Here is a 25,022-nt window from a genome sequence, read left to right as displayed (position 1 = left end):
GTTTATGACTGAGCAGAGGGAAAATTATTCACATTTATTTAAAAATATAGTGAACACCTTATCACTATTTCTAGTCTAAATATTTATAATGACAAGTGTAAATGTAATAATGAATATTGAGCATCTGAAATATCAATTACTTTACAGGCACGTGATAAAAAAGCTTATTTGTACAAAAACGGTACAGACCTCAGTTAGACGACAGATTAGTCACGGGAAACAATCTTTTGCGATTGTTTCTATTGACAGAAAAACAAATGAGCGCTGTTCTGTGGAGAGGAAAGGTGGGAGGACAAGTGAGATACACCTTGCTATGCTCTGCTCTATAGAAAAGCACAGTGGTCATTCTCAATCAGTTCTTCATTAATATGCCAAGGCAGATTGTTGAATGACAACAGAGGACCACTGTATATACACATGCCAGATTTTCACCTGGGAAAAGCATGATCACTCATCGCAGGCAATAGTCATCTGACAAGTGTAAAAAGCTTTTTTCTAATATCTTTATTAGACCTTTACAGCTAATTCTAATACATTTTTGTAGTAAGTGAAATGGAATTCATATCATGTCTATGTGTTTACAGCATTCATCAAACTTTTTCAGCTGTCTGTGCCTCTGTACTTGACATTTCCCCTAATTTCTTTTTTGTTTTATACATGCCAAATCTCCCTAACAGGAACACAAGAGTAGTATTAAAAAATACTGTAAGGTAGAACAGAGAGTGAGCAGGAGTCTCACCATCTGGGACATAGGCAGCAAATGGTTTACTCTGTGAAATAAAACAGTAAATGTGTCATATTTTAGGCAATAATTTAAAAGTTTCCTAAGAAACTATACAATATTCATTTTTTTATATTCTATTTTTTATGTTGATCAATGTATAGAAGCGGTTTGCTTCTTTTTGACACTTGTTTTAACACTAAATACTCATTACTTATAGAATCTCTGTGCTGGAAGATGTGATAGTGAGTAATAAAACTTCTCATTCACCCAGAGCTCAGGTTTACACCCAGTGCCTAGTAGTGCTAAGAGGAAGTTTTATGATGTTATGATGATGCAGGGATATTTATTTAATATTGCAATCTCCTTTTTCCTGTTACTGATTTTTATAAAATAGCAATAACCCAGCCACAATAACCTTTATTTTTCTTTCCTGTACACATATTGTTTTTCTTATTGATACATAAACCCTTTTTGTATGTAGCTTCTCTTTAGTCATGGTATCCCATTAAGGGGGTGCTCGCTGCCTAAAAGGCTCTTGAAAAATTAGAATTTTAGTGTTAAGTAATTGGCTTAGGAGTTCTGGCTCTCCCTAATTTGCCAGGTAGGGCTCCTGGCCATAGTGAGAAGGGAAACCAATCATCACTGAAAGGTGTAAATTCTCTATCCAGTAATTAGAATTGTCTCCTAAAAGGAAATGTGTTTGAATAGAATGATTGCCAGGAGAGTCACAAAAAGTAAGGGAGAGTTACCCTGCTATGGGATACTTCTGATCCTGTGGATCTGGACAGTCTAGGGTTCGAATCTTGGATTTTGAGTACTGGAGCCAGAAGGTTTTTTAATGTTTAGAGGCCTGCAGAAAAAGGAGACCCATTTGGAGGATGCAGCTGGAGACAAGTGCAAGTTCTTAGTAAAATGGGACTGTTACTAGAAGGGGTTAACCACTCTGACTGGGGAATTCAGAAAGATTACTATTCAGCATATTTTAATTTACCATGGATAAATCTACTACTGATGCCTATTAGTCCCCTCACCTAAGAATGGGGATTTAGAGAGACATGTAAAGGGTATACTGTGATATTCAGCATCCTACAGTTTGCTTGGTAATGTCTGGACACTCTGTACCCCTTTCCCTCTCTCCTGTCTGTGATGGTAATATCAATAAACCCCTAGACAAAAAAAAAATGTGTCCTGCTGTAATTCTTGTGATTTTATTACACACCCCTTCACTAATAGGTTTATTGGCCAAAGAAAATTAAACTGAAGGATAGCAACCAAAATTTTATGTTGTGTCTAATGATATTCCTCTTTTTTTCAGCTTACTGGAATAGTACTAAAAGCTGCCAAGAGAATGCAAATCAACATCTTTATACAACAAAGTCCAAAATTCAGGTAGGAATTATAGAACTACAGATTAAATGCCAGTTTGTTTTTTAATATACAAAAGTATTAAAATACAGTATGTAATGCAGTGGATTTAAATGAGCAGAAAGAATACAGACCTGAACAATAATAATGCAGTAAACTGTTGTATTTTGTATGATGCCCAGCAATGTAGGCATTGTGTTCTCAAATTAGCAAAGTTGAAGAGATTGTGAACAAGTGACAATTTTTAGGTCAAATCAGTCCTTTATACTGTACTCATATATGCATACTCATATAATGTTCTTAGGACAAGAAAAATGTTTTTGCTTCTGAAATCAGTAAGTAAGTCAAAACACTGAAGTATTTAACATTTTGCCAAAGTGAGCTCTCTCTTGGTTTGTCCTGCTGCTCCTCTCCAATATTTAATTTTTCACTGCTCACATAGGCAAGTGTGAACTGACAGACTACCTCATCTGCTGACTACTGACATACTACCCTCATTCAGAGTAAGTGGGAATAATGGGGATATAGTAATTTTTTTGTATTACTTTACTTTTTTTTAAACAAATATCTTATCCCTAAACAAGGAATGAGGAACTAATTTATGGGGAGATATTAGCTTAACTGAACCTATTCTCCCTTGAGAAGAGATGTTTAAGGGGGGATATGATCCCCCTGTATAAGTATATAAACGATCCATATAGAGAACTCTCTTCCCAAATATTTACTTTGAGATCATTACAAAGAACAAGAGGGCACTCTTTGTGTCTGGAGGAAAAGAAGTTTAAGCTCTGGATAAGAAAGGGATTCTTCACTGTAAGGTCTGTGAAAATGTGGAATCAGCTCCCTCAGGAAGTACTTTTAGCAAGTTCCATACATTGCTTTAGGAAAAAGCTGGATGCTTTTCTAGAAGCACAGAATATAACTGGGGATTAAAGTTTTAAAGTAAAGATAACAGAGACTTTTTATTCAGGGAACATCTGATTGCCTCATGGAATCAGGAAGGAATTTTTTTCTCTGTTGGATGAAAACTGAACCAGGCTTCATAAGGGTTTTTTTCGCCTTCCTCTGGATCAAATATGTCTATAGGCTTTTTATCTGGGATATGTTGATGAATGTATGTCTTTTTTCAACCTAACTATTTACCTATATAATTTGCTCATTTAACTGTTTCAGTTGCAGCTTATTTTTCCCCTAAAACTAGTAGTCCCCAAGTAGGACTGTGGTAAACATCCTGACATTACATGCTGTACATTATGCATGATCAGCAAGATGGCAGCTGTTTGTAGGGTGAATAGTTCTTACCTGACTAATTTCTACAAAGGCAAGCAATAAAAACAGTTTTTTTAAGCAACCAATATTATTGCTTTTTTCAAATGCCCTTTACACAAATACTTTTCACTAGGTACAATACACACTGCAAATCACCCAAAGATAGATATATTGATGAACCATACTAAACGAACATTTTCTTTTTTTTAGTGCTACAACAAATATACAGAACCTGTACTTCCCAGTGATGCACCTCAGTGAGGTAATAGTGTCTTTTATATTTTGTACAGCATTCCTATTATGTTTTGTGAGCCAACATTGATTTTAAAAGACAATGATAATCAATTTCTGGACTTACCACTGCTGAGCTGAATTAAAATTGTCTAACAATATAAGTGTTAGTAAATCTACAACAGATATGTTACTTTGAGAGTTCGTAAAGGCTCCAGAGGCAGTAAAGTATCAAAATGCTGAAATTGTAAAAAAAATTTGAAAATGAACATAAAAAAATCAAAATAGGGGAAAATATACTTTATTTTTCTTCCACCTTAGTGGATCAGTAGGGTTAAGTTAGAGAAATCACCCAAACGTTTACTGATAGACCAATCCCAGACTATTCAGCCTTTACTGTATCACAAATCCTTCTCCACTAAAATATTAGACACCTGGTTACTATGACCAGATTGTGTATCTAAATATTTCAGGGGGAAACCAAGTCCCCTCCTTTTTGGCTGTGATTTCATTGAATCAGCAAGATTACACATCCAGCATCTACGGTAATGGCCAAAAATTGTTGGATGCAACTCCAGAATACAGACACCACATGCACACAGTGCAAAGTGTTTGATATTTTGGACATGAGAATAGAGGGGTGTGATGAAGTAATAAAATGGAGAAGAATTTAGGAAGGGTGGACAATGCTGCTTTATTTCAGTTCAACAGCAGCAGTATGAATAGACCACTGTCGAAAGTTAGGGACTGGCTGCAGGGCTTTAGTATCATTCCATATTTTTACTCTTGTGAGGTAAGAGTGTAGTTGCCGTTTTTTTAGAATTTTATATGGCATTTTATTCACTTTATATATGTGTTCAAAATTCTGTTACAGACCGTTTTAATTGACGATGAGTCTTCTGCAAAACTCAGGAGTGCTCTTTGGAAAGCCAGAGTGGTAGCCAATGTTCCTTTCATCATTATGGGATTAGGCATTCTGTTTGGTATAATATTTGTTGTTCTAGTATGTCGTCCACATAGAACAAGGGAAGAGGTAAGTGTATGCATAAAGTGCCAAATATACTTTGTATTTTTGAATTCCATTTGCACAAGTTACATTTTATTACCCAGTAATATTTAAGATTTTGACTGTTGCATTGTCCTGCTGAAACGTCTAGTTAAAACAAGTCAAATAAACTGATGAGAAAATTGTTGTGAAAAGTCACATTAATCAAGCTGGGATAAACAAATATTGTCTAAAAATAGGAGTTATGTTTATTCTTACTTGTAATGTGGTGTGCTTTGTATATTTCCTCGAGATCTGTGCAAAAACCTAGCATCTGTGCAGAAGCTTCCTGTAGTAAAGACCAGTCATTGTTGCACTCCCTCAATGTGCAGGGTGACTGGTCTTGTATCCTCCTCCCTCCTGTAGTTTTCTGCAGCCAGCCTGTAGTAGGTGAGCCTACTGGGTTCCTCCCACAGATTTGATCATTGCACAGTGAAGAATTGATGTCACTGCCACACACGACTTTGCTCAGAAAGAAGAGAGCCAGAGTTATATAAAAATAAATATTATTAATAATAAAAGAAATAAATAAAAAGTTATAAGAAAATAACACATTTATTCAACATATTCCCCGGAGACTGATGCACTTGGTACAGCGTGGTTGCAGCTTTTCTAGACTGTTCAAATAAAAGACCTTTGGTTGGGCCACAAACCTGCTCTCAACAGCATCTTTGACGTCAGAAATGTCCTCAAAACGTTGCCCGTTCAGGTGTTTCTTCAAATTGGGAACAGATAATAGTCCGAAGGAGCCAGGTCAGGTGAGTAGGGGGGTTGGTGGACCAATTGGAAACCCAGGGTGTTCAATTTGGCAGCCACAATGTTGGTTGTTTGCCCAGGTGCAATGTCCTGCAAAAAAAGGATCCCTTTGGTCAACTTTCCACAGCAATTCGTCGTAATCGTCTCCTTCAGCTGGTCCAGGAGGTTAGCATAATACTGTCTGGTGATACTAGAGCCCTGAGGTAGGTAGTCCACCAACAGAATACCGTCTTTGTCCAAGAAATCGGAAGCCATTTTTTCGTCGTGTTCGGAATTTCTTTGGCCTTGGGGACCTGCTGTGGCGCTATTCCTTTGACTGTTCCTTGGTTTCAAGATCATAAATGTGGAGCCAGGTTTCATCCTCAGTCACTAACCTAGCTCCTCAGTCACTAACCTAGCCAAAAAGTCCTGTGCAGCTTCAAAATGGGCCAAAACAGCTTTGGATGCATCAACTCGTTCCTTCTTCTGATCACTGTTCAAACATTTAGTCACCCACCTTGCTGAAAGCTTGCGCATGTCTAGGATAGTGGTGATAACAATTCCAAAATGCTCGCGTGAGATGTCAAGTATCTGGGCTATCTTTTTTGTGGATATCCGCCACTGGACAGCATCGCAGGTTGCCGGGTCAGTTGAAGTTGGGGGCGCCCACTGCGTGGCTCATCTTCAACGGTGAAATGCCCAGTTTTGAAACCAGATATCCAGGTTTTTACAGTGCTGTAGGAAGGACACTTCTCCAGTGTTTGTGATATCTCATTGTGAATGTCCTTTGCTGACTTTCCCTGGAGAAACAAAAATTTCATGACTGCCCGTCACTCCAACGACGTGAAACTTGCTTGCGCCTCTGCCATCACAGCTTCTCACTAAAAGAAAAAACAGTTTTAAGAATCGCAAAGACCTGATATTTGCACAGTTGCTTACTAAGATATTAGGCTGTCATATGCCCCCAATTTTTCTATTTCATTTGGAAGGGGGGAAAGCCAGGAACTTCTCAGCACCCCCTCGTATATACAGTCTGGGTTTTCAAAGGCACTTAGTCCACGCACATTTGATTCATATTTTTTATGGTTGTTAAGGAATACAGTTCAGTAAAAGCCGCTGTTCATGGAGTTTTCCTTATCTATTAGATCTACTAGGCCAACATATAATTATCATATTTTCTATGACACATGCTTGAGTATGATTCTTTCAAGACATATGATTGCCTACAGCAGGAGTGTCAAACTCTGGCCAGCAAGGTCCTTTCTTTTGACCCCGCAGGTGAATTGCATCTGGCCCGCCTGCTACTACCTATTACCTGATGCCACTACTACAATTCCTGGCTTCACTCGCATCACTGTGTGGCCCCACATTGTTGTTCTGTTCCATAGATGCAAGTAATGCCGGGAATTGTAGTCTCGGCATCACTCACGTGTATCTCTGCCCCTCCCCACCCCCTTTCACACATCACAGACAATCGCGAAGGCAACTCGAGTCCAGCCGACTGCACGTCCCTATAGATGCTGGGGATGTCTTTCTGTGTGAGAAGGCTCTGTGTAACAGTAGGGAGTGGGGAGGGAGGCAGAGAGGGCAGCACATCATTCTTCTATGAAAGGTGTGGTCTTGTTGTGCAATGTTGTGTCATTCAATGTCTCATTACCTTCTGTCACTTCGGGATATATATAAATAAATATATGTTTAGTATTTTTATTGTTGGTAGATTTCATTTTGATTTAAAAAATTTTTGGAGTTTAATATAAAAAAAAATTCTTAGGCCTCTTTCTCTGTTGTGGGCTTGTTCCGGATTGAGTGTTGGGCGGGACCTCTTTGTTTCTGTATCTGGTGAGAAAGAGAAACTTCACCTTTTAAGTGGATTTCGGGTTTGGCCTCCTACTTGGTCTAAGTTTTTGATTTTGGCCCTCTCTGTGTTTGAGTTGACACCCCTGGTCTACAATATCTTCATATAGTTTGATTTGTTTTAACTCATCTGTCATTTGTTTGTTTAGGGGACAGAAGAAGAAAGAGGACCTCTAATACGAACATAATTCATTAATGCTTTAATATGGAGTACATAAACTATGCAAAATAAAGTAGATTGGAAAAGTTTTGAAAGAAGCAGAGCTGAGGGAAGTCAGAAGATGCTGCTTTAGAATGGACATGAGAAACAGTACAGTTACTCACAATAATATTTGACCATTGGAGTGAAATAACAAGCACATTTTAATCCATTTGACTCTGTGGTCTACCACTATGGGCTGTTGCATTCGCCGTCCCCTTTGTGTAGAATTTGTGCAATGATGGCTTTAAGGACAACACCCCTGGTTACTAATGTGGTGTAAATTATTGAAAGAAAGGACTTCTCGTATTGTTTCATTTCACATTAACAGCAAGGCCTTGTTTCCTTATTGTACATACTGCATGCAGTTATGGGATTGGTATCAACAGAAATCATGTTTTACCCATTTACCTACAGTAAAATGTAGACTTGTACTTGTTATGGGTCTTTTACACAATATTGTTGAATTTTACATTGCCTTATCAAATAACAATATGTTATAATCACCTTAAGATGTAGGTTACCCTGAAATTTGGTCTTCAGATGTACTAGCAGCACCTTAAAATGTGTTAGGTAGCCCTCATTACTCTTATAAGCACATTGCTGTTGGTACTTCATGTGAGAGTTACATTTGTATTTAAGTAATATATCATTTCACATAGATTGTAGCTGTTTGTGTTTTTGAAATAATTTTAGGTATAAAGGTGTGGCACAAATGTGCTCTGGAAGGGCTGTAGCATAATGGAAGATCCTTACATCAGTAGGTACACATGTGGGGAAGACCTCAGTGGGGTAACGCTATGTTAATGGGTTCCCTGGTAGCTTAAAGTAGATCTAAACACAATCATTAAAATTTGTAATATGTTTTAACATGTCATTTCTAAAACTTTTATTAAATGTATACCTGGTAATCCCACATTGAATGTCCATGTTTAGGCATGTATTATAACAAAGAAACAACTGTTTCCAGCTGTGCACCAGCATTGTCACATGCTTAATAAAAGGAGAACAAGTGGCATTGCCAACACACATTACATTAAACAGGCATAGTCCGCCATCAGTAAAGCATTCCAGAGCAATGATGTGCTGACGAAGCTGTAGCACGTGGATGCACTCAATGAAAAGAGAAAATCGGCAACTGTACATCATACAAAATGCTTTAGTTAATTAAATGTCATTCACCTGGAGTTTAGATCTACTTTATATTTAATAGTCCAACTGCTTTACATATCTGTGTATATTACCAAAGGTCGCTATTTTCACAACCCACATGTGTATGAATTATTGCTACCACCACCCTACCATTGTTTTCATTGCTTTAGCTACAACAAACATACAAAACACTTACAAAATTATAGAATAAAATGATGTTGTTGTCCATTGCACCAGGTCAAATCTTGACGTTCATTTTTCTATCACATTAATTTTTGTGACTGGTTGTAATGTGTAGGACATTTATTGTCCTTTTGTACTTTTTATAAATAAGTTGCACACTTGTTCTGGGTCAGTGACATCAAAAGTAAATCAGTAAAATCAGTAAAAAGTAAATCAGTATGACAGAGAACCTAAAGGAAATGTGGCAGTGGATCAGAATCAAAGTCCATTTACTATCATTCTCATAAGGGGTCAGCAGCTCTAGTTCCAATAGAACCATGACAAGTTTACTTAAACAATATTTCTAGTTAAAAAAAACTTTTCTTGTTTAAAATTCATCAGTGTTATAATAAAGTAACCAGCAGCTTGATTTTACTGGGGCCAATTTATTTCATTTGCTGTATAAATTGTTATCATGGCTTGACTGTGACAGCCATTCCAAAGAAACGTTCAAACTTCTGTACACGGAGTGTCAAAGTCAGTGTTCTGGTATGGTTAAAGACTGGAAAACTGCATCACACTGTATGGCTTCACACAGAGGTCATAAACTGTACTGGGATTTGTAATTCACATGGAAATGCACTTTAAAACATAGGTTTATAAAATGTTAGAAAGCCTTAGACTGCAGTAGAGATAGCTGTTAGTCATCTTTTTTTCAGAAGACCTTTCATTTCACATTCCCATTAGATTATACTGTACATTCATTTAATGTATTTTATTTGTTATTTACCTGTAAAAGCTTCCCTGGTGTAGACATCCATCTAAAACAGCTGCTTGGAGCTGCCATATTGGATGTGATGTCAGCATCTCCAACATAATCAGAACCATCACTTCCCTGGCAGATACATAAGTTCTGCAAAGAAGTAAAGGGAGAATTGGAGAAGGTTAACAACAAAGTACATAGAAGAAGAAGGGGGTATGAGGTACAAAAAGACGACTAATATGCTAGAGAATTGGCTGGAATCACAAATTGAAAATGAATAAAAAATAATGTATAGGAAAAAGCTGCAAATAGGCATTTAAAATGCTTAAGTTTAATGCTTTAAGTTGTTTTTGCCTATAATTTTTAGTTAGGGACAGGGTCATCTAAATATATATTAGGCTGTATGTAATTTTTTTTTATTCTTACCGTTTGCACGCAGCTAGGAAGATTTCCATTCATTTCCTGTTCTAAAGGACAACAGGAAATAATAGGTAATCCAAAGTGAATATTGGAATGTGGAATACACAATTTACCCATTGTAGGATTTTCCTTCACCTATTGTTCTGATGACAACCAAGTATTGGTTTTCCCCTAATTTTCTGTCTTTGTGACAATGGTCACCAGGACTAAAGAAAAACGCTGAGTCTCCCCAGCAAGAACACAACAAAGGGTCAAACCTTCCCCTTCTTTTGGGTTTATTTATAAAGCAGATCAGTTCCAATTTTCTCTGGTGGATAATCCTTCCAATCCATGTGTTTTCAATGGCAGCATGAGAAATGTTTGGTAAATGTCAGATTCCCTACTTTATAAATAGACCCCATTTATCCAAGACAAAGTTTTGCTTTTATACCCCCATTGGTTTTAGCCTACAATATTGTTGAGACTGTCATTTGCTTCTGTCCTGTAGCTGATAAGACGCAGGATACCATTGTATTTGTTAAAGAGCTTTCAAAGGGTGCTTACACAAAAGGTTTGACTTCTAATAACGATCGGTCCTAGTGCTGTAAGAAACATTGCATTCTTAAAGCACTTTTTGCAAGTACCCGTATATCACTAGCTTTATTCATTTATGGGGTACCATGTATTCAGTCCTGTGTTCTTAGTGTAAAAAAAAAAAAAAAATAAAATAAAGTGTAATAGACCAACTACACAGATTACACATCTATGACACAGATTTGCTCCATGTCAGCCCTAAAGAGGGGGTGAACAATGGACAGGTAAGCGGCTAAAATGTTGCTGTGTGGACATACAAGGTTACATGTTTGTACTAAAACTGGACTTCTCCTTTATAAACCACAGGCTTGTAGTTTATTCAAATAATTTATACCATCTCTAATGCTAATACACGTGGATTACTAATTTATTGGTACGGCTACAGTATATTCATTCATTTACCTGTTTTTTGGTCTAGATCACATTGATACATTTTATTACTATAAATTGATGTTTACATTATATAGTATATGGGACATTTAATAAACTTTCACTCTCTGAAAAATAACAATTCTAAATTCCTTAAAAAAGGGGATTAACACAATTTTTCATTTATTTCATTAAAAAAATGTGTACAGCATGTTGTATGTCAGGTTTAACTACTAATCTCAGAGTACTGATTAATATTATTACCAAATAAATGTGTGAAGAAACCATGTTTAACTTGAATAAAGGATATGTGATTTTTATGTTTCAGAGTTATTTGATCCATGTGCCAAGAATCAGTTAATAATGTTGATTGAAAAATGAAATCTAAGATGTCCAGTTTACTAAAATGTAACATTTGACAGAAACGGAATCACATAGGAGTTAGGAATCTTCACTTGAAGTGCAAACATTCACTTTTATTAGCCAATCATGTAAAATGCAAATTCCTTTTCACTCTGAACACCCAATTGTGAGAAGATAAAATGCGCTATACACAAGGTACATGAAGTAAATATTCTCCTCACAACACCAATCGGCACAGACCTAATCCTGACAGATTTCTGCCTGGAGATCCTATAGTCAGTTCATTGATATTTCAGTTTTTGGTAGATGCTGTAGCCATGTAAGAGTCCCGGCCTTTTTTTTTTTTTTTTTTTTTACCAATACCTGAAACACTTTTGAGCAGAGACATGAACAGAACTAAGTTCTCACTTTTGAAATATTTACAACATGCAGGAAACCAGTAACACCTATAACTAAAATACCTTTTGTGCAGCCTGTCCAAATAGAGGTTAACATGCCATTCTGAGTTGCATTTTCATTGCAAAGAAAGTGTCCCCAGACTAAAACCACCTAAATATTTTAGCATAAAACAGTTTTCTTTCAGATATTTTTAAGACTGTCCTATCAGGATGTTTAAATATTTAAACATAATATCCATGTCCATTTCATGTGCCTGGAGGCAAACTTTATTAGACCTTGATGCATGTATATTATACATTTTTCATGAATTATTCTCACAACTGTTGATGACAAGCTCACTCAAAAAACTGGAAACACATCCCTCCATTATTAGCTTATTATTTCTCCTCTTACTAATGAAATAGGTATATAATAAATAGCACTCTCCAAAAAAAGGAACAGTAAGCATGTGATCTTTCAGCATGGGTCTAAATACTCATTGTGGCCTATGATTGTTTTGTAGAGGGAAGGAAATGCTTTCTTTTTTTTCTAAATGAAAGTGAAGCCAAGTGGACAGTTTTAACTCTGAATAATCACCAATATCATATGAGCAGCACATAACATGGGCCAAGGTTAAACAAATGTATGTCTGTGTAAAAGGTCAAAGAACTTAACTCAAGAAAAAAGAATGGTAAATAGACAGATAGATTATCTGGTCCTTGAGTGGCAAGATCAGCACACATTTCTTCTGAAATATACACAGTACATTTTGTAAGATGTGATTAACAGAGTGCAAATTACCCTGATTTTTTGAATATCCTGGTCTGTATGTGGGCCTTCACCTGTTACGGAATATACAACTGAAGGTCAGGTGTCAAAGGTTGGCCAGAACAGCCTAAATTGCCAGCTGGATGGGGAGAGTGGAATATGGCAGCAAGATCTTGATGTTTTAGGAAAGCAGGTGCAGATTCAGGCCACCAAGCTAAACCTGTAGGACCAGTTAATGCAGTTTAATATATATACTCCTGAGTTTAAACGATTGGCTCTACTACAGATTGGTGACAAGCTGGCAAAAGAGGAGAACAGAAGTATAACCTCCTCATTTACCTCCAGCACATTTAGAGTGGTGGTATGGTTGGAAAATGCAAATATTCAGTATCTGTGTCAATTCATTGATGACCAAAACATTTCAATATGTAAGCTGCTGCCATGAGAAAGATGCCTCACTGACAATTATGATATTTATGCCAGAAAGGAAAACACTACCCATGGCCCCAGTTGATAGTGTTTCACCAAGAGAAGAATTCAGACGTCATGACACCAGTCCTACTGTACAGCCATGAGGCTGGAGGCAAATTCTTGACCAAGCTAACAGGTAAAACGAGAATGATAAAAACATGTAGTTACTGATCATAATTGTTTAGCTGTTTAATTTATAGAAAAAAAAACTCCCCAAACAAATCTTCCAGAAAATAATATGCAAAGTGTAATCACATGAAGCATCTTAGAAGTACTTTACTTGTAGGTAAAGCTTTTGCCATGTACTTCCAACAGTTCCTACACAGAAAAAAAATATCCATATTATGTGACAGAGGAACAAGCTATTAAATCAATGCTGCAATCCCCTCATGTTCAGAGGCACCCAATATACATCAATCACTTACATAATAACCATTCTTGCTGAATATGATGATCCCTATGGCAAATAAGTGCAATATAGCTTAGTAAATGTAAGCTTATTACAATCCAAAATATCCTAGAAAGCTAAAGTAGAACAGACAAATATCAATTTAGTTTGAAGACAGTGGGGTAGAGTAAAACGTCTGAATTGAAACGTTAAAAAAAGGTCTTAAAAAAAAAAAAAAAAAAAAAAAAATGTTGTGGGTGGAGTTCTGCTTCACATCCATGTCATTTTGCTGGCAAAAGCTGGGCACAATTGTCACAGAAAATAAGGTGTTCATTTGGTAATTGGGTGTAACAGGTCATTAACATTAGAAATTTCTACAGACCTGACAGCAGGTTTGACTGAATATGAAAGAAATTCCTTGAAATTGTAAGTTAAAAAAGGGAAGGTAGTGTGAACTCCATGGCCAACACATATTGGCATAAAGTAGCAACATCCAGAGAGGGTGGCAGCATACATAGGCCTACATGCGTTATTTATATGCTATTCATTGACTGGCTTTTACTGAGGCTCCCTATTAGGTTAAACACATTTATGAATATGAATGTGTAAAAGGTCAAAGAATGGCAAATAGACAGATGATCTGGTAATTAGGTGCTTGGATCAGCACACATTTGTTTCTGACATTTTGTACAGGTGAGAAGCAGAAAACGACCCTGATTTTATGAATATCCTGGTCTGTATGTGGCCCTCCACCTGTTACAGAACATACAACTGGAGGTCAGGTAGCAAAGGTTGGCTAAAATTCCTAGCTGGATGGGGACAGTGGAATATGGCAGCAAGATCCTATTTTAGGAAAGCATGTGCCTATTCAGGGCAGCAAGCTAAACTTGTAGGACCAGGTAATGCAGATATATACCTAAAAGAATGCTTCTGAATTTAAAGGAATGGCTCTACCACAGAGAGTTTACATGCTGACAAGAGAACAAAAGCATAACCTTCTCACTGTACTACTGCAGACAGCAACTGCATAATTGCCTGAGTAAAAGCAAGGTGGAGAAAATGGATTTAGCAAGACACTCATTCACAAAGCACTAAAACCCAACTGCAAATAAAGCTTGGGTGGAACTAAATATATTTTAGTTGTGTATTGTACAAGCACTACTTTATTATCTACACAGAAATGTTTGCAGACATGTAGAGACTGCAGTAAAATGTCCAAAGAAATATGAAGGCTTTATAAACACAATGGATATGCAACAGTAGCAGGCAGGCTATTGTGCCATCTGAGCCTCCATGGCTTGCGCTGTCCATTCTGGTGCCGTCTGACTGATCTTTTCCAGGAGGTTATTGACTTGGAAGCACAAAGACTGAATCTGTTTATCCCACGTAGGCAAAGCTTCCCGAGCTAAAGAAAACAAATGGAAAAGGTCTTTTACAAAACAGTTTCACTTTTAACATTGCATGTCATTTATGCTAAAGCATGCATACACTTGGATTTCTGGTTACTCATTTCACACTACAACTGTATTTGATTTATAATTATCTGACTAGTGTGCTAAAAACATTTGCTTTTTTGCAGAGCTCTGTGGGGTTTTACTAACTCAATGGTGGTACAAATTTGGTTCCTCCAGCCAACCCCCTTGCTTGCAGTCAGTGGAAGGAACCAAAGCAGCCAGTAAGCAAAAGAATTTTCACAGCCAAAAGGTCCTCAAGAAAGCAAAGATTTAAGCCCCTGACACTTTAAGGTCTGATATCAGCAATGCAAAATTTCCAAACTTTTAGAAGCATGTGGTATAGGATACCAGCCTTACCAGAGTAAGATTTACATTGCCCAAAGACAAATAAGACATTTTAGATTTTACATATATCTCCTTCACTTGAGCGCAAGAAAGGTTACTGCCGTAAGAAATATGCACTCTGAAATGTTTTTTTAAACTTAAGAAACGATGATCGCAAAAATGAACTCACTTTCAAAATGGACAATGCCATCGATCTGGTCAATAAAACCATTCATACGGCCCTCTGTAATCATCTGAGACGCTATCTTCTCTGCCTGTACATGAAGAAAATAGGACATTTAACATTTCATGACGACATATCAAGAGAGAAACTCCCACAGCAAAAACATATAAAAAGAATGAACCGATACCTTGGCAGCAGGGATTTCTAGCAATGCTCCAAGTTCCTCAAAGGTAATATTGTTGTACAGCTTGCTTGCTGAGAGTAGGTTGTGTTCTATCACAGCTCTGTCCAAAATACTGGAACCTAAAAAGAATTAGAGCATTTATTTCAGGATGTATTAAAGCCCTTAGATTTAGCAGTCACATTTCTTTTTTAGAACTCTCCCCCCCATATCTAATTTTAGCGGATAGATACACTTGCTGTATATACTGAGGAGAACTGTTGTCACCTAGACAGCTCTTCTGATTGTGAACTTCCCATCTTCCTATGTCTACTACATGGGGAGAAGGGATATTTTTGATCACAGAAGATAGTTGGCAACTCTGCCAGTAACAGATTAAAGCTACAAGGACACTGTATTGAGAAAGCATTTAATGCAGACCTAGCAGTAAATATGCCATGCATGCTGGGTAAGAAAAGATTTAAAGAAATCACAGTAAACCTTGATGACTATCTCTCATTCCCTCGAGAGCAAGCAATGTCTTTGTTTAGTCTTCATCCGGTGTCCATGTATGACAAAAACAAATCAATTCTGGTGCTTGTCATGTCAAATATTAACTCCACAATTTCACACAGATTTACTCTCCTGCAATCTGCCACAATACTAAAACAGCAGCAGAAGATTTTTGGGGGCCCAATTAATTAAAGCTCCCCAAAGCAGGAGAAAATACACTTATCAGTGAAGCTGGGTAATCCAGCAAAACTGAAATGGTTCTGGTCTAGGATTCAAAACATCTGCTAGCAAATAGAAAATGACTAAGAAAATTTACTCCAGGTTTGCTGGATCACCCAGATTTACTGATGAGTGTATGCTCCCCAGCCTGGAGAGCTTTAACTTCCCTAGTGGTAATCCCGAGTGTGACTAGGGGTGGCTTTTACAAGCAAAAAGCAGTAACCCCGAGTCACACTCGGGTTAACTTTAAGAGCCCCCCCTACCTTTGCCCGCGCTCCAGTGGCGATCGGATGGTCCTGCTGTGAAGCTGGGACGCCGGTCCGTCGGGGGGTGTCGCTGGGCGGGAAATTTAAAAGCAGATTACAATGTAATCTGCTTTTAAATGGTTTTTACAGTGCAAAAATACCACACGACATGAAATAAAAATAAAAGTACATTTTTAATTTTATTTTAGGATTACATTGTTGTCTATTATTTCATTATTTTTTAAAATTATTTATAATTAATGATTATGATATAATAAATAAATATAATTATCATACCCGGGAGTTAATCCTAAGAATTACAGGCCCACAATATAAACAAAAATTTCTATGCAAAAAAAATAGGATCACTTTTTGCATAAAAAAAAAACTGACAGAATTAGAACGCTAGGGGGGTTAATAAATCAGGCCCAAAGTATCTTTCTCTATGAATCCTATCATGAGAGCCTTAGAAGATTGTACATAGTCATGATGACGTACATAGTCATGCTCATATGACTAAAACCAAGGGACTGATCTATGTAAATACAAAATACTGCTATACATACTTTATGGATTTAGTAGTCCTGGAGCAGAGTTTTGAAAATACTCAGCATATGTGTAGAATTTATATTCACTTACAGATTACAAGTGTGTATGCATACATTATTGGCATGTTGCAATATACATAAAAAAATACATATTGTTTTGCTAAAAAATGATTCACTTCTATTACAAAAAAACAATGCCAGAGCTTTGAAATCCCTATCCATTCCAATGGGCTAATCTACACCAGGATGTTTCCTTGAGGCACGTTTATGATACTTATCCTAAACGTTGCTTGCAACGTTTAAAAAAAATTAAATGCTGGGTTAATGCTGGAAAACGCCCAAAAACCCAGGAAAAAAAGCGGATAAATGCTTCCATTGATTTCCCGCATTTTGAGCACTTAATATGCAAATTAGTTAAAAACAGGGTAAACAAAATAAAAAGGCGGGAAAAGGCGAAAAACCACGGCATAGGCGTTTTTCAGCATTTGAAAGGCAAGCTTTAAAATGCTAATGTGCCAAAACGCATATAAACCCAATAGGAATGTTTACATGCATTTTTAAAAAACTTCCATGTAGACCTAGCCTACAGATCAGATCAATGGCTCAATGCAGGCAGGAGGAAAAAAAAAGCCTTTTCTCCATCTTCTCTACCCACTGATTAGACTGAACTATGCCTTTGCAGCAAGACCTAATCTGTATCTAGTTTTAATAAATTCTGCCAAAGCTGCTACTAGAAGTGTACATCTTTGGCAGCAAAAGTGCTTTTCAGACCCCCATCATCAGCCATTCATAGAATTCTGAAATTTTGCTACAAGATTATACACTGTATTTAACCTGTTCAATTCTTCCTATGTAGATATCCAAAAGCAAGCAGGCTAGTGCTGCCATCTTTGCCATGATGTCAATTGCCCAAGCAGTTAGAAGTGGTACTTTAGAGCCTTTTTTCCAGGAACCTTTATTCAACTCGAAAGGTGTCCTGGGGTGATTTTAAGAATTAACCCTAGCTTTTGACAAATGCTGTGCCATGAAGTTACAGTTCAATTCACAAAGGATGACAGTCTCTCCAATATTAATTGCAACCCGAATCAATTTCAACAAATGCAGTGGAAAAGTGTCCCTGTTGAACTGTGCTATAAACCACTACAACCATATAGCCTCTAGTGTCTGACATTCCATGAGGTTTAGCAAAACACAACCAGGCCATACAACACCACTAAAGTTATTACCATTAAGCAAATACCTTTACATACATATCTGGGAAATCTATAAAAGATTACTCTTCCTTTAACACAAATATGGACTTACCATCTCCAGTAGTGGCTTTTTGATGTGGCATAAGCATGGCAGCAAATTCCTGTAGCTGGTTTCCTCGGATGATTCTGTCCAGATACATCTTTTCCAGAATACCATAGGCTGCAAGCTGCTGGCACCGTTCATCTTTAAATAGAGTGGCCAACATCCGAGAACGTTGTTGTCCTACATATAACAAACCAGCAGTACAGTATATGAGCTACAAACAATGTACATTTCTACCTGACCTAATATGCATTTAAAAAAAAAAAAAAGCAAAAGCTGAACGATTTCTTTTTTTCTACTGAAATGCTAGTACATAGAGAACATACCTGCAGAAGCCAGGATAGTACAGTGCAGTGCATGTTTAAGTGCTTCCATTCTCTCCGATTCATGTACTATGGTCTTGTATGAAAGTTCATTGTACCTCTGAGCAGCTTCAATAAACTTCCGCCTATAGTCTAACACACGAGCATAGCAAACCTGAAAGGGACAGATTTGTTATTCAGCTTTAGGGTTTCTAATCTGTGATAACATGGCACTATCTTCAAATGACATCTACAGTCTCCCCAGGCAAACTAGGCATGGTACATATTGTACTATGATTCTGCAACAACTTTAAAGTGTCCCATCACAGACATTGATGGACACTACATATTTTGTGCCATGTACCAGGTCAGCATTTTCTGGCTTCTATTTAAACTAAATCAGGTGATGTTAGGCGGCCAGAGTCATTTCATTAAAGTGTGCTTGTACCCAAAGTTTGGACATTAAAATATTTTAACTACAGAGCTTTAAAAAATAAAAAAATCAACCCCTCTAACAACTTGAACTGTGAAGTAATTCATCCTCAGAAACAATATTTAATAGGTTTTAGTCAGTTTCTAGCTTAAACAAATTTGTTGTGTGAAATAAGTTCTACCAGACAAGGACAAAGCATCATAGGTAAGTGAATAACACAAAGTAAACTCTCTTCCCTTACAATCCCAAAGTTCACAGAAATTAAAGTCACAATCATGGGAAAGTCAAACCCAATATATGATGAAAATGTATATAGGCAGAGGCCACCCAAAATAACTACACATCAACATGAGAAGTAGATCATGAGATACAGACACCCCATGGTGCATGCAAAACTTTACATTTCCTGTAGGAGTCAAGCTGCTTCTGCTGGCTGACAACCCCTAAACTTCCCTAGATGTCAGAAGAGAAATACATCACACTAAATGACCGAGAGCATCTTGTAACACAGAAAGTGGTGGTAAGCATTACTTCACCAATAACAACCATAATTTAAAGATAGCTTCATCTGCCTCTATCCTGGGACCTACTAAGCATTCTGATTAAGTAGTTTGCACTGTAATCTCTGCTTATCCAATCTTTCAGTGAATTACTAATTTGAATAGCTCAGGTTAACTTTACTCTTCGTTAATAAAATGAAGTATTGATCACCTTGTAGTGGATCTGTAGATGTTCATTAGTGGACTCGTTTTGCAACAGAGAGGCTCTGTTTATGTACGCTTCTGCTTGGACTGGGTCATCATCTTCCAAGTAGAGCCGGGCTATTTTTAGATAGGTTTCCAGTTTATAGTCCACGTTGTACTGTCTGTTGGGCAGCGGGAAAAACACACCAACAGTCAATTTGTCTTCATGTAGTTTGGAAGAAAAGTATTGGAATAATTGAAAATAAAGCTAAATCTGACAAACATTCCAGGTGCCTCAAAACCTCTCGAATACACTTGGTCACAGTGATCCTCTGTTGTACGGGCCCACAAACCAATCATACTGAATCATCACTAATGCCAACAACTTTCATTTCCATTTTTTTTCTTTTTATTATTAAAATTCCATCCCCCAAAATCAAATCCATTTTATTTCTTACTTCTGTCCCGTTTCCAAAGGTATCCCAACCAAGACCTGCGCAGCATTCCTCCAGTCTTCTTCTTTCTCATAAATAGACGCCAAGTGCTGTCTAATTGATGCAACCTGAAGGCAAACATTTGATAACCAGTTAAAAGAAAAGTATTAGCATACTTCCCATTTCAGTTTTCAGTCAATAAAACAAAAAAACCTATATGGTTAGGTAGTCCATTAAAAAAGCAACTCTATACTTTTTAGCACCTTTACCTGCCTCCTGTATATATCAGTATTCAAACTGGGAGAGGGAACAGCAACACTGCAAATCAGGCTTCATGAAAGAATATGCACCTGAACAACCTGTTAAAGCATACCTAAACTCAGAATTTTTACTTTACGTAAAAAGGGTTGTCTCCCCTTTTATGTAAAGTAAAAATTCTGTTTGTTTGTGTTTTTTATGTGCAGCACCACCCCCTTAATTCTCGATTGGCTAGGCGATCAAGAATGAGTGAGAGTGCACAGCCTCCCGGAAGGCTCTTGCATGCGCAGAAGGAGCCCTTTCATCAATAGGGAAAAAAAGTCCCCCAATCTCGCACATGCGCAGTGCAAAATCGGGTGAAGCAGAAAGATTAATGCGGAAGAGAGATGTCGGCACTTGGCACTCCCTCTGCGCTGGGCCAAAGACAAATACCGAGACAACGCAGGACCTGATGGAAGAAATCTCCCGACGGATAGACTGATCTGCAGGATTGAAGGGAAGTGCGATTTTATTGTTCTGGGTTTACTTCTGCTTTAGGTTTGCCGAACACTCAACCCATTGCATGAGGGGAATGCTAAATAGCCCCAAATCACACAAGAAGGCTGTCCTGTACTGCACCACACAGTCCCCCTGCACTATGGAAGCCAGGGGATAAGAAATGTATATTAGCAAATTGTTTTCCTCCCCACACATTTGAAGCATATTATTGTGTTTTAAGTACGGGGAGGTTGGGCAGAGTAAGAGGCCCATAATTCCTTTATGAGTGTGCAGCTGGTCCTTTACTATCCAATTATAGTTCTGAACAAACTATATTGTTTTCACTGTAATGCAGTATAAGGACTTTGCATGGCAAATATCTGGTGTGGCTGACCAGAATTCCATTTCTCTGCAGGGAAGACATTACAGTCACTTGCAAAACAGAACCTTCTGCTACTACTGAAAAAGTAAAGTCAAACAACTGAATACCTGTTCTTCAAAAGAGATGACACGTGGCTGGATCTTCTCCAGAGTGAAGTGATAGATCTCTTTAGCAATGCCATCAGGTAAACTTGGAAGATGCGTGCAAAAGTCAGTGAGCAGCTGTCGGGAAATCACCAGGCTGACATTCTCATTCACCACTACAGAAGACAAAGTAATAACTCAGACAAATCAGACACTAATATCTCACATTACCAACAAATGATCCTTAGCTGCAGTATATGATATAAGGTGGGGAAGGTGGCAGATATGTACATAGACACCAGAACACTTACTTGCTTCAACAAATGCTTTAAGTGCTTCAAGTTGTTCCTGTCCAGGTAGCTGAAGGGCCTTCTCCAATATCTGACGATACCTACAAGAAAGGTTTACCTCTTATTACAAGAAATAAAACAAAGTTTTTTAATAAGCCTAAACACATACTATTTGATGGTAAAGGGACTCAAAACCACACGCTGCACATTTTTCATTCAAAACACTCCACCAGCAGAGGATTAACCTCCTGGGTGGTTCATTTCTGTCCAATTTATATGTACAAAAGCGGTAAATTGTTTTTCATGAAAATGTATTTTATTTTGTAGGCCTATAATTCTTAGGCATAACTCATTGAAAAATGTCTAATATTTAATAAACTTTAAATTAAAAAAAAATCTGTTAAAACAAGGGTGCATAAATAAATGAAAAATACTGAAACCTGTAAAATAACCATGCAGTAGCATTAAGGGTCCTCTCCAATATCTGACGTGTGTAATATATATATTTTGTATTTCTTTGTAATGGATTTCATACAGAGGATGTAAGACCAGGTAAGTCTTTCTTTTTTATGTTTTTTAGCTACCCCAAGTTACTCTTTTCAGAAGGTTTTTTTTTACCCCGAGCCACACTCAGGGTTACTGCTCAGGAGGTTAAAAGCATCCCTTGGTGCATTACTGAAATTCTCTCTGGCAGTGCTCCCACAATTCAATACAGGTAGTCCCTGGGTTTTATACGAGATGAGGACTATAGGTGTGTTCTTAGGTTGAATTTGTATGTAAGTCGGAACAGATCCCCCAAGATCACCCCAGCTGTGTTTAGCAAAAGATTTCTTCTGCAAGTCATGCGAACCGTCCCCTCCCCCCCATCAAGCCTCCGTCCTGCATACAAGGGAGCGAGGCGTCCGTATGTCCTTAACCCAGGGACTACCTGTATATAAAACAAAAGCACCTGCAGTAATTAAGTGCTAAGTGCTAAGTAAATACGTGCTCTAGGCTGAATGACACCCAAACCAGAAGTATGATGATATATGGCAGGGGTGTCAAACTCTGGCCCGAGGACCAAATTGGCCCTCACAGTCCTTTTTTTGTCCCCACCAAAAATTCCTAAAATTCACTACATCTGGCCCACCCGCGCTACCACCTCACATCATAATTTTTAATACATGTAATACATATACAATATTCCTGTACACCCATCATGTGACACAAAGCCTAGGCAATGAACACATGGTGCCTAACTACCAGGGGCATTGTGTTTGTTTCAATCCTTTAGGGACTCCATAGCGTAATATTAATGTATTAAAAATGTCAGACAAACTTGTGATGTGAGAGGATGAACAACACACAGCTTGTATAGATAGATAGAAATTAGTCTTTTCAACCCTAAAGTGTGTGTAAAGGGGTTTGTTTTTGTTAGTTATGGATAAAGTAGTAAACTTCCTCATTTTTTTCAATAAATTTCAAGTTTGGCCCCCAACTTGGTCTTAGTTTTTAATTTCGGACCCTTGTGTATTTGAGTTTGACACCCCTAATATATATGGTGTCATGAAACCATGCCATGGGAGGGTGGCACTATGACACATTGAATCCCCTGCTCTGTATTATTGAGGCCCAGCCTCCACACCTCTCCTGTGATGGAAGGGACCGGGCAGAGCTGGGAGGAATCAGGGATTGCAGTGTCCCTGCACAGATCACATCATGACTTTTAACAATGGTGTCTGGTATTGTGAGTAACACAGCAGGTACAGGTTAGTATCTGGAGTTGTGGGAGGGGTGCTATGCTTGCACATTTATCACTGATCACAATATCCTTGGCTAGATTCACTGTAATATGTAAAACACAACATTATTACCAATATCTGCAATGATTTGCTACAGTCTGTGGTGCTGTAATGCACATAAAACACAATACACACCTTAGATGTGAATTAGACAAGCATGTGAATGTTGTTTTCATAGTATGTGAATCCAGTAGTGATTTTGTTCATCCAGTCGTGTAGTTTACACAGCTCTGTATGAGGCTGATCCCCATGTGTAGATTACACATTACAGGATCATTGCCCTGCTGATGGAGGGGTGACACAGGAAGATTCCCCAGGAAATATCCCTCCTATGTAAATTACACGGCTGGCTGCACAGAATTACAGGAGGCTTGGCCAGGCAATAGTATGAAGGAGGACAGGACTGCCCGGATATACAGCTCCTGTGTTCTACATTGCCAGCATCTCCTACACCATGGGGAATATTCATGTAAATAGACCCCGGCCCCCGTGTCTGCACACAAAGCCATCACTCACTTCCCGGCCAGGTCCTTGTGAGAGCCGCTAGAGCTCATCAGCTGGGTAAGATCCTGTCTCACACACACCGCCATGTTTCCCCGGGGCCTCCCCTCTTACTTCTCACGTGTTACGTCAGAAGGATGCGACAGCGCGGCCTCCATACTACGCAAACAGCTCTCCAAGCAGAATGGCAAACTCCATCTGCGCCTGCTCGGGTCTCCATTATCACTCATCGCCCCCTGCTGGACATAATGCTCAGCGATATACACTACGCTTACTTGTACTTGTCTGAAACAATAGAGGAAACTGCCGATGTCACGAAATGCAAACAGGCATCGCCTTTATGTGCGGGCGCCTCCTTGTGGCACTTGTTGACATTTATATACAAAATATTAAAAACAATATTATTTTTTTGTTTAGGGCTGTGTTCACACTAATGGTTGTGGTGTGTTTACTGCTTCCTCATGCCAGGCAACTGCTGCTTCTGGGGATGACACAGCTACATAGAGAATGAATAGGGGCTGCAGTGAGCAGTATTAGTCATGAGAAATACTAGTACTGATCACTTCTGCCAAGGTAGAGGCTGCAGTGAGTAGTATTAGTCATGCGCATTACTAGTACCTATCACTTCCCACCACTCTGGTCCCTATAGGGAGTGAATAGGGACTGCAGTGGGAGGTATTAGTCATGAGCATTACTAGTACCCATCGCTTTTGCCATGCTGGTTCCCCATGGGGAAGAAATAGGGGCTGCTGTGAGAGGTAATAGTCATGAGGATTACTATTCCCATCACTTTTGCCATGCTGGTTCCCCATGGGGAAGGAATAGGGGCTGCAATGAGCAGTATTAGTCATGACCATGACTAATACTTATCACTTCCCACCACTCTGGTCCCTATAGGGACTGAATAGGGACTGCAGTGGGAGGTATTAGTCATGAGCATTACTAGTACCCATCACTTCTGCCATGGTTGTTCCCCATGGGGAAGGTATAGGGGCTGCAGTGAGAGGTATTAGTCATGAGCATTACTATTCCCATCCCTTCTGCCATGGTTGTTCCCCATGGGGAAGGTATAGAGGCTGCAGTGAGCAGTATTTGTCATGAGCATTACTAGTACCTATCACTTCCCACCACTCTGGTCCCTATAAGGAGTGAATAGGGCCTGCAGTGAGAGGTATTAGTCATGAGCATTACTAGTACCCATCACTTCTGCCATGCTGGTTCCCCAT

General features: G+C 38.3%; 2 protein-coding genes across 3 annotated transcripts in view; one reads left to right on the top strand and one right to left on the bottom strand.

Moving 5' to 3' along the window:
• The window catches only part of SCARB2 (scavenger receptor class B member 2), a 35,200-nt gene extending 24,019 nt beyond the window's left edge, over window positions 1–11,181 (top strand). The window contains exons 10-13 of the mRNA XM_072405560.1: window positions 2,040–2,113; window positions 3,569–3,620; window positions 4,464–4,622; window positions 7,373–11,181. Of these exons, the coding sequence (XP_072261661.1) occupies window positions 2,040–2,113; window positions 3,569–3,620; window positions 4,464–4,622; window positions 7,373–7,411 (324 nt within the window). The 3' untranslated portion in view covers window positions 7,412–11,181. The remainder of the gene's footprint in view (window positions 1–2,039; window positions 2,114–3,568; window positions 3,621–4,463; window positions 4,623–7,372) is intronic.
• Window positions 11,182–13,005: 1,824 nt separating this feature from the next.
• COPS4 (COP9 signalosome subunit 4) lies at window positions 13,006–23,957 on the bottom strand. Of its 2 annotated transcripts, none has more exons than XM_072405561.1 (10): window positions 23,812–23,957; window positions 21,536–21,615; window positions 21,249–21,400; window positions 20,049–20,152; window positions 19,619–19,772; window positions 18,499–18,649; window positions 18,182–18,352; window positions 15,379–15,494; window positions 15,198–15,282; window positions 13,006–14,634 (listed from the first exon to the last, which is right to left on the bottom strand). In XM_072405561.1, the coding sequence occupies exons 1-10, from the start codon at window positions 23,883–23,885 to the stop codon at window positions 14,501–14,503; spliced, it is 1,221 nt and encodes a 406-aa protein (XP_072261662.1). In that variant the 5' UTR covers window positions 23,886–23,957; the 3' UTR covers window positions 13,006–14,500. The 2 variants fall into 2 exon arrangements, with proteins under 2 accessions (XP_072261662.1, XP_072261663.1); XM_072405562.1 differs by lacking the exon at window positions 23,812–23,957 and adding an exon at window positions 23,431–23,714.
• Window positions 23,958–25,022: the final 1,065 nt, after the last annotated feature.

This window comes from Pyxicephalus adspersus, chromosome 3, assembly GCF_032062135.1.
Source record: "Pyxicephalus adspersus chromosome 3, UCB_Pads_2.0, whole genome shotgun sequence".
NCBI classification, from domain to species: Eukaryota; Metazoa; Chordata; class Amphibia; order Anura; family Pyxicephalidae; genus Pyxicephalus; species Pyxicephalus adspersus.
Note: the sequence above shows the minus strand (reverse complement) of the source record. Positions and strands in the feature narration are given on the sequence as shown.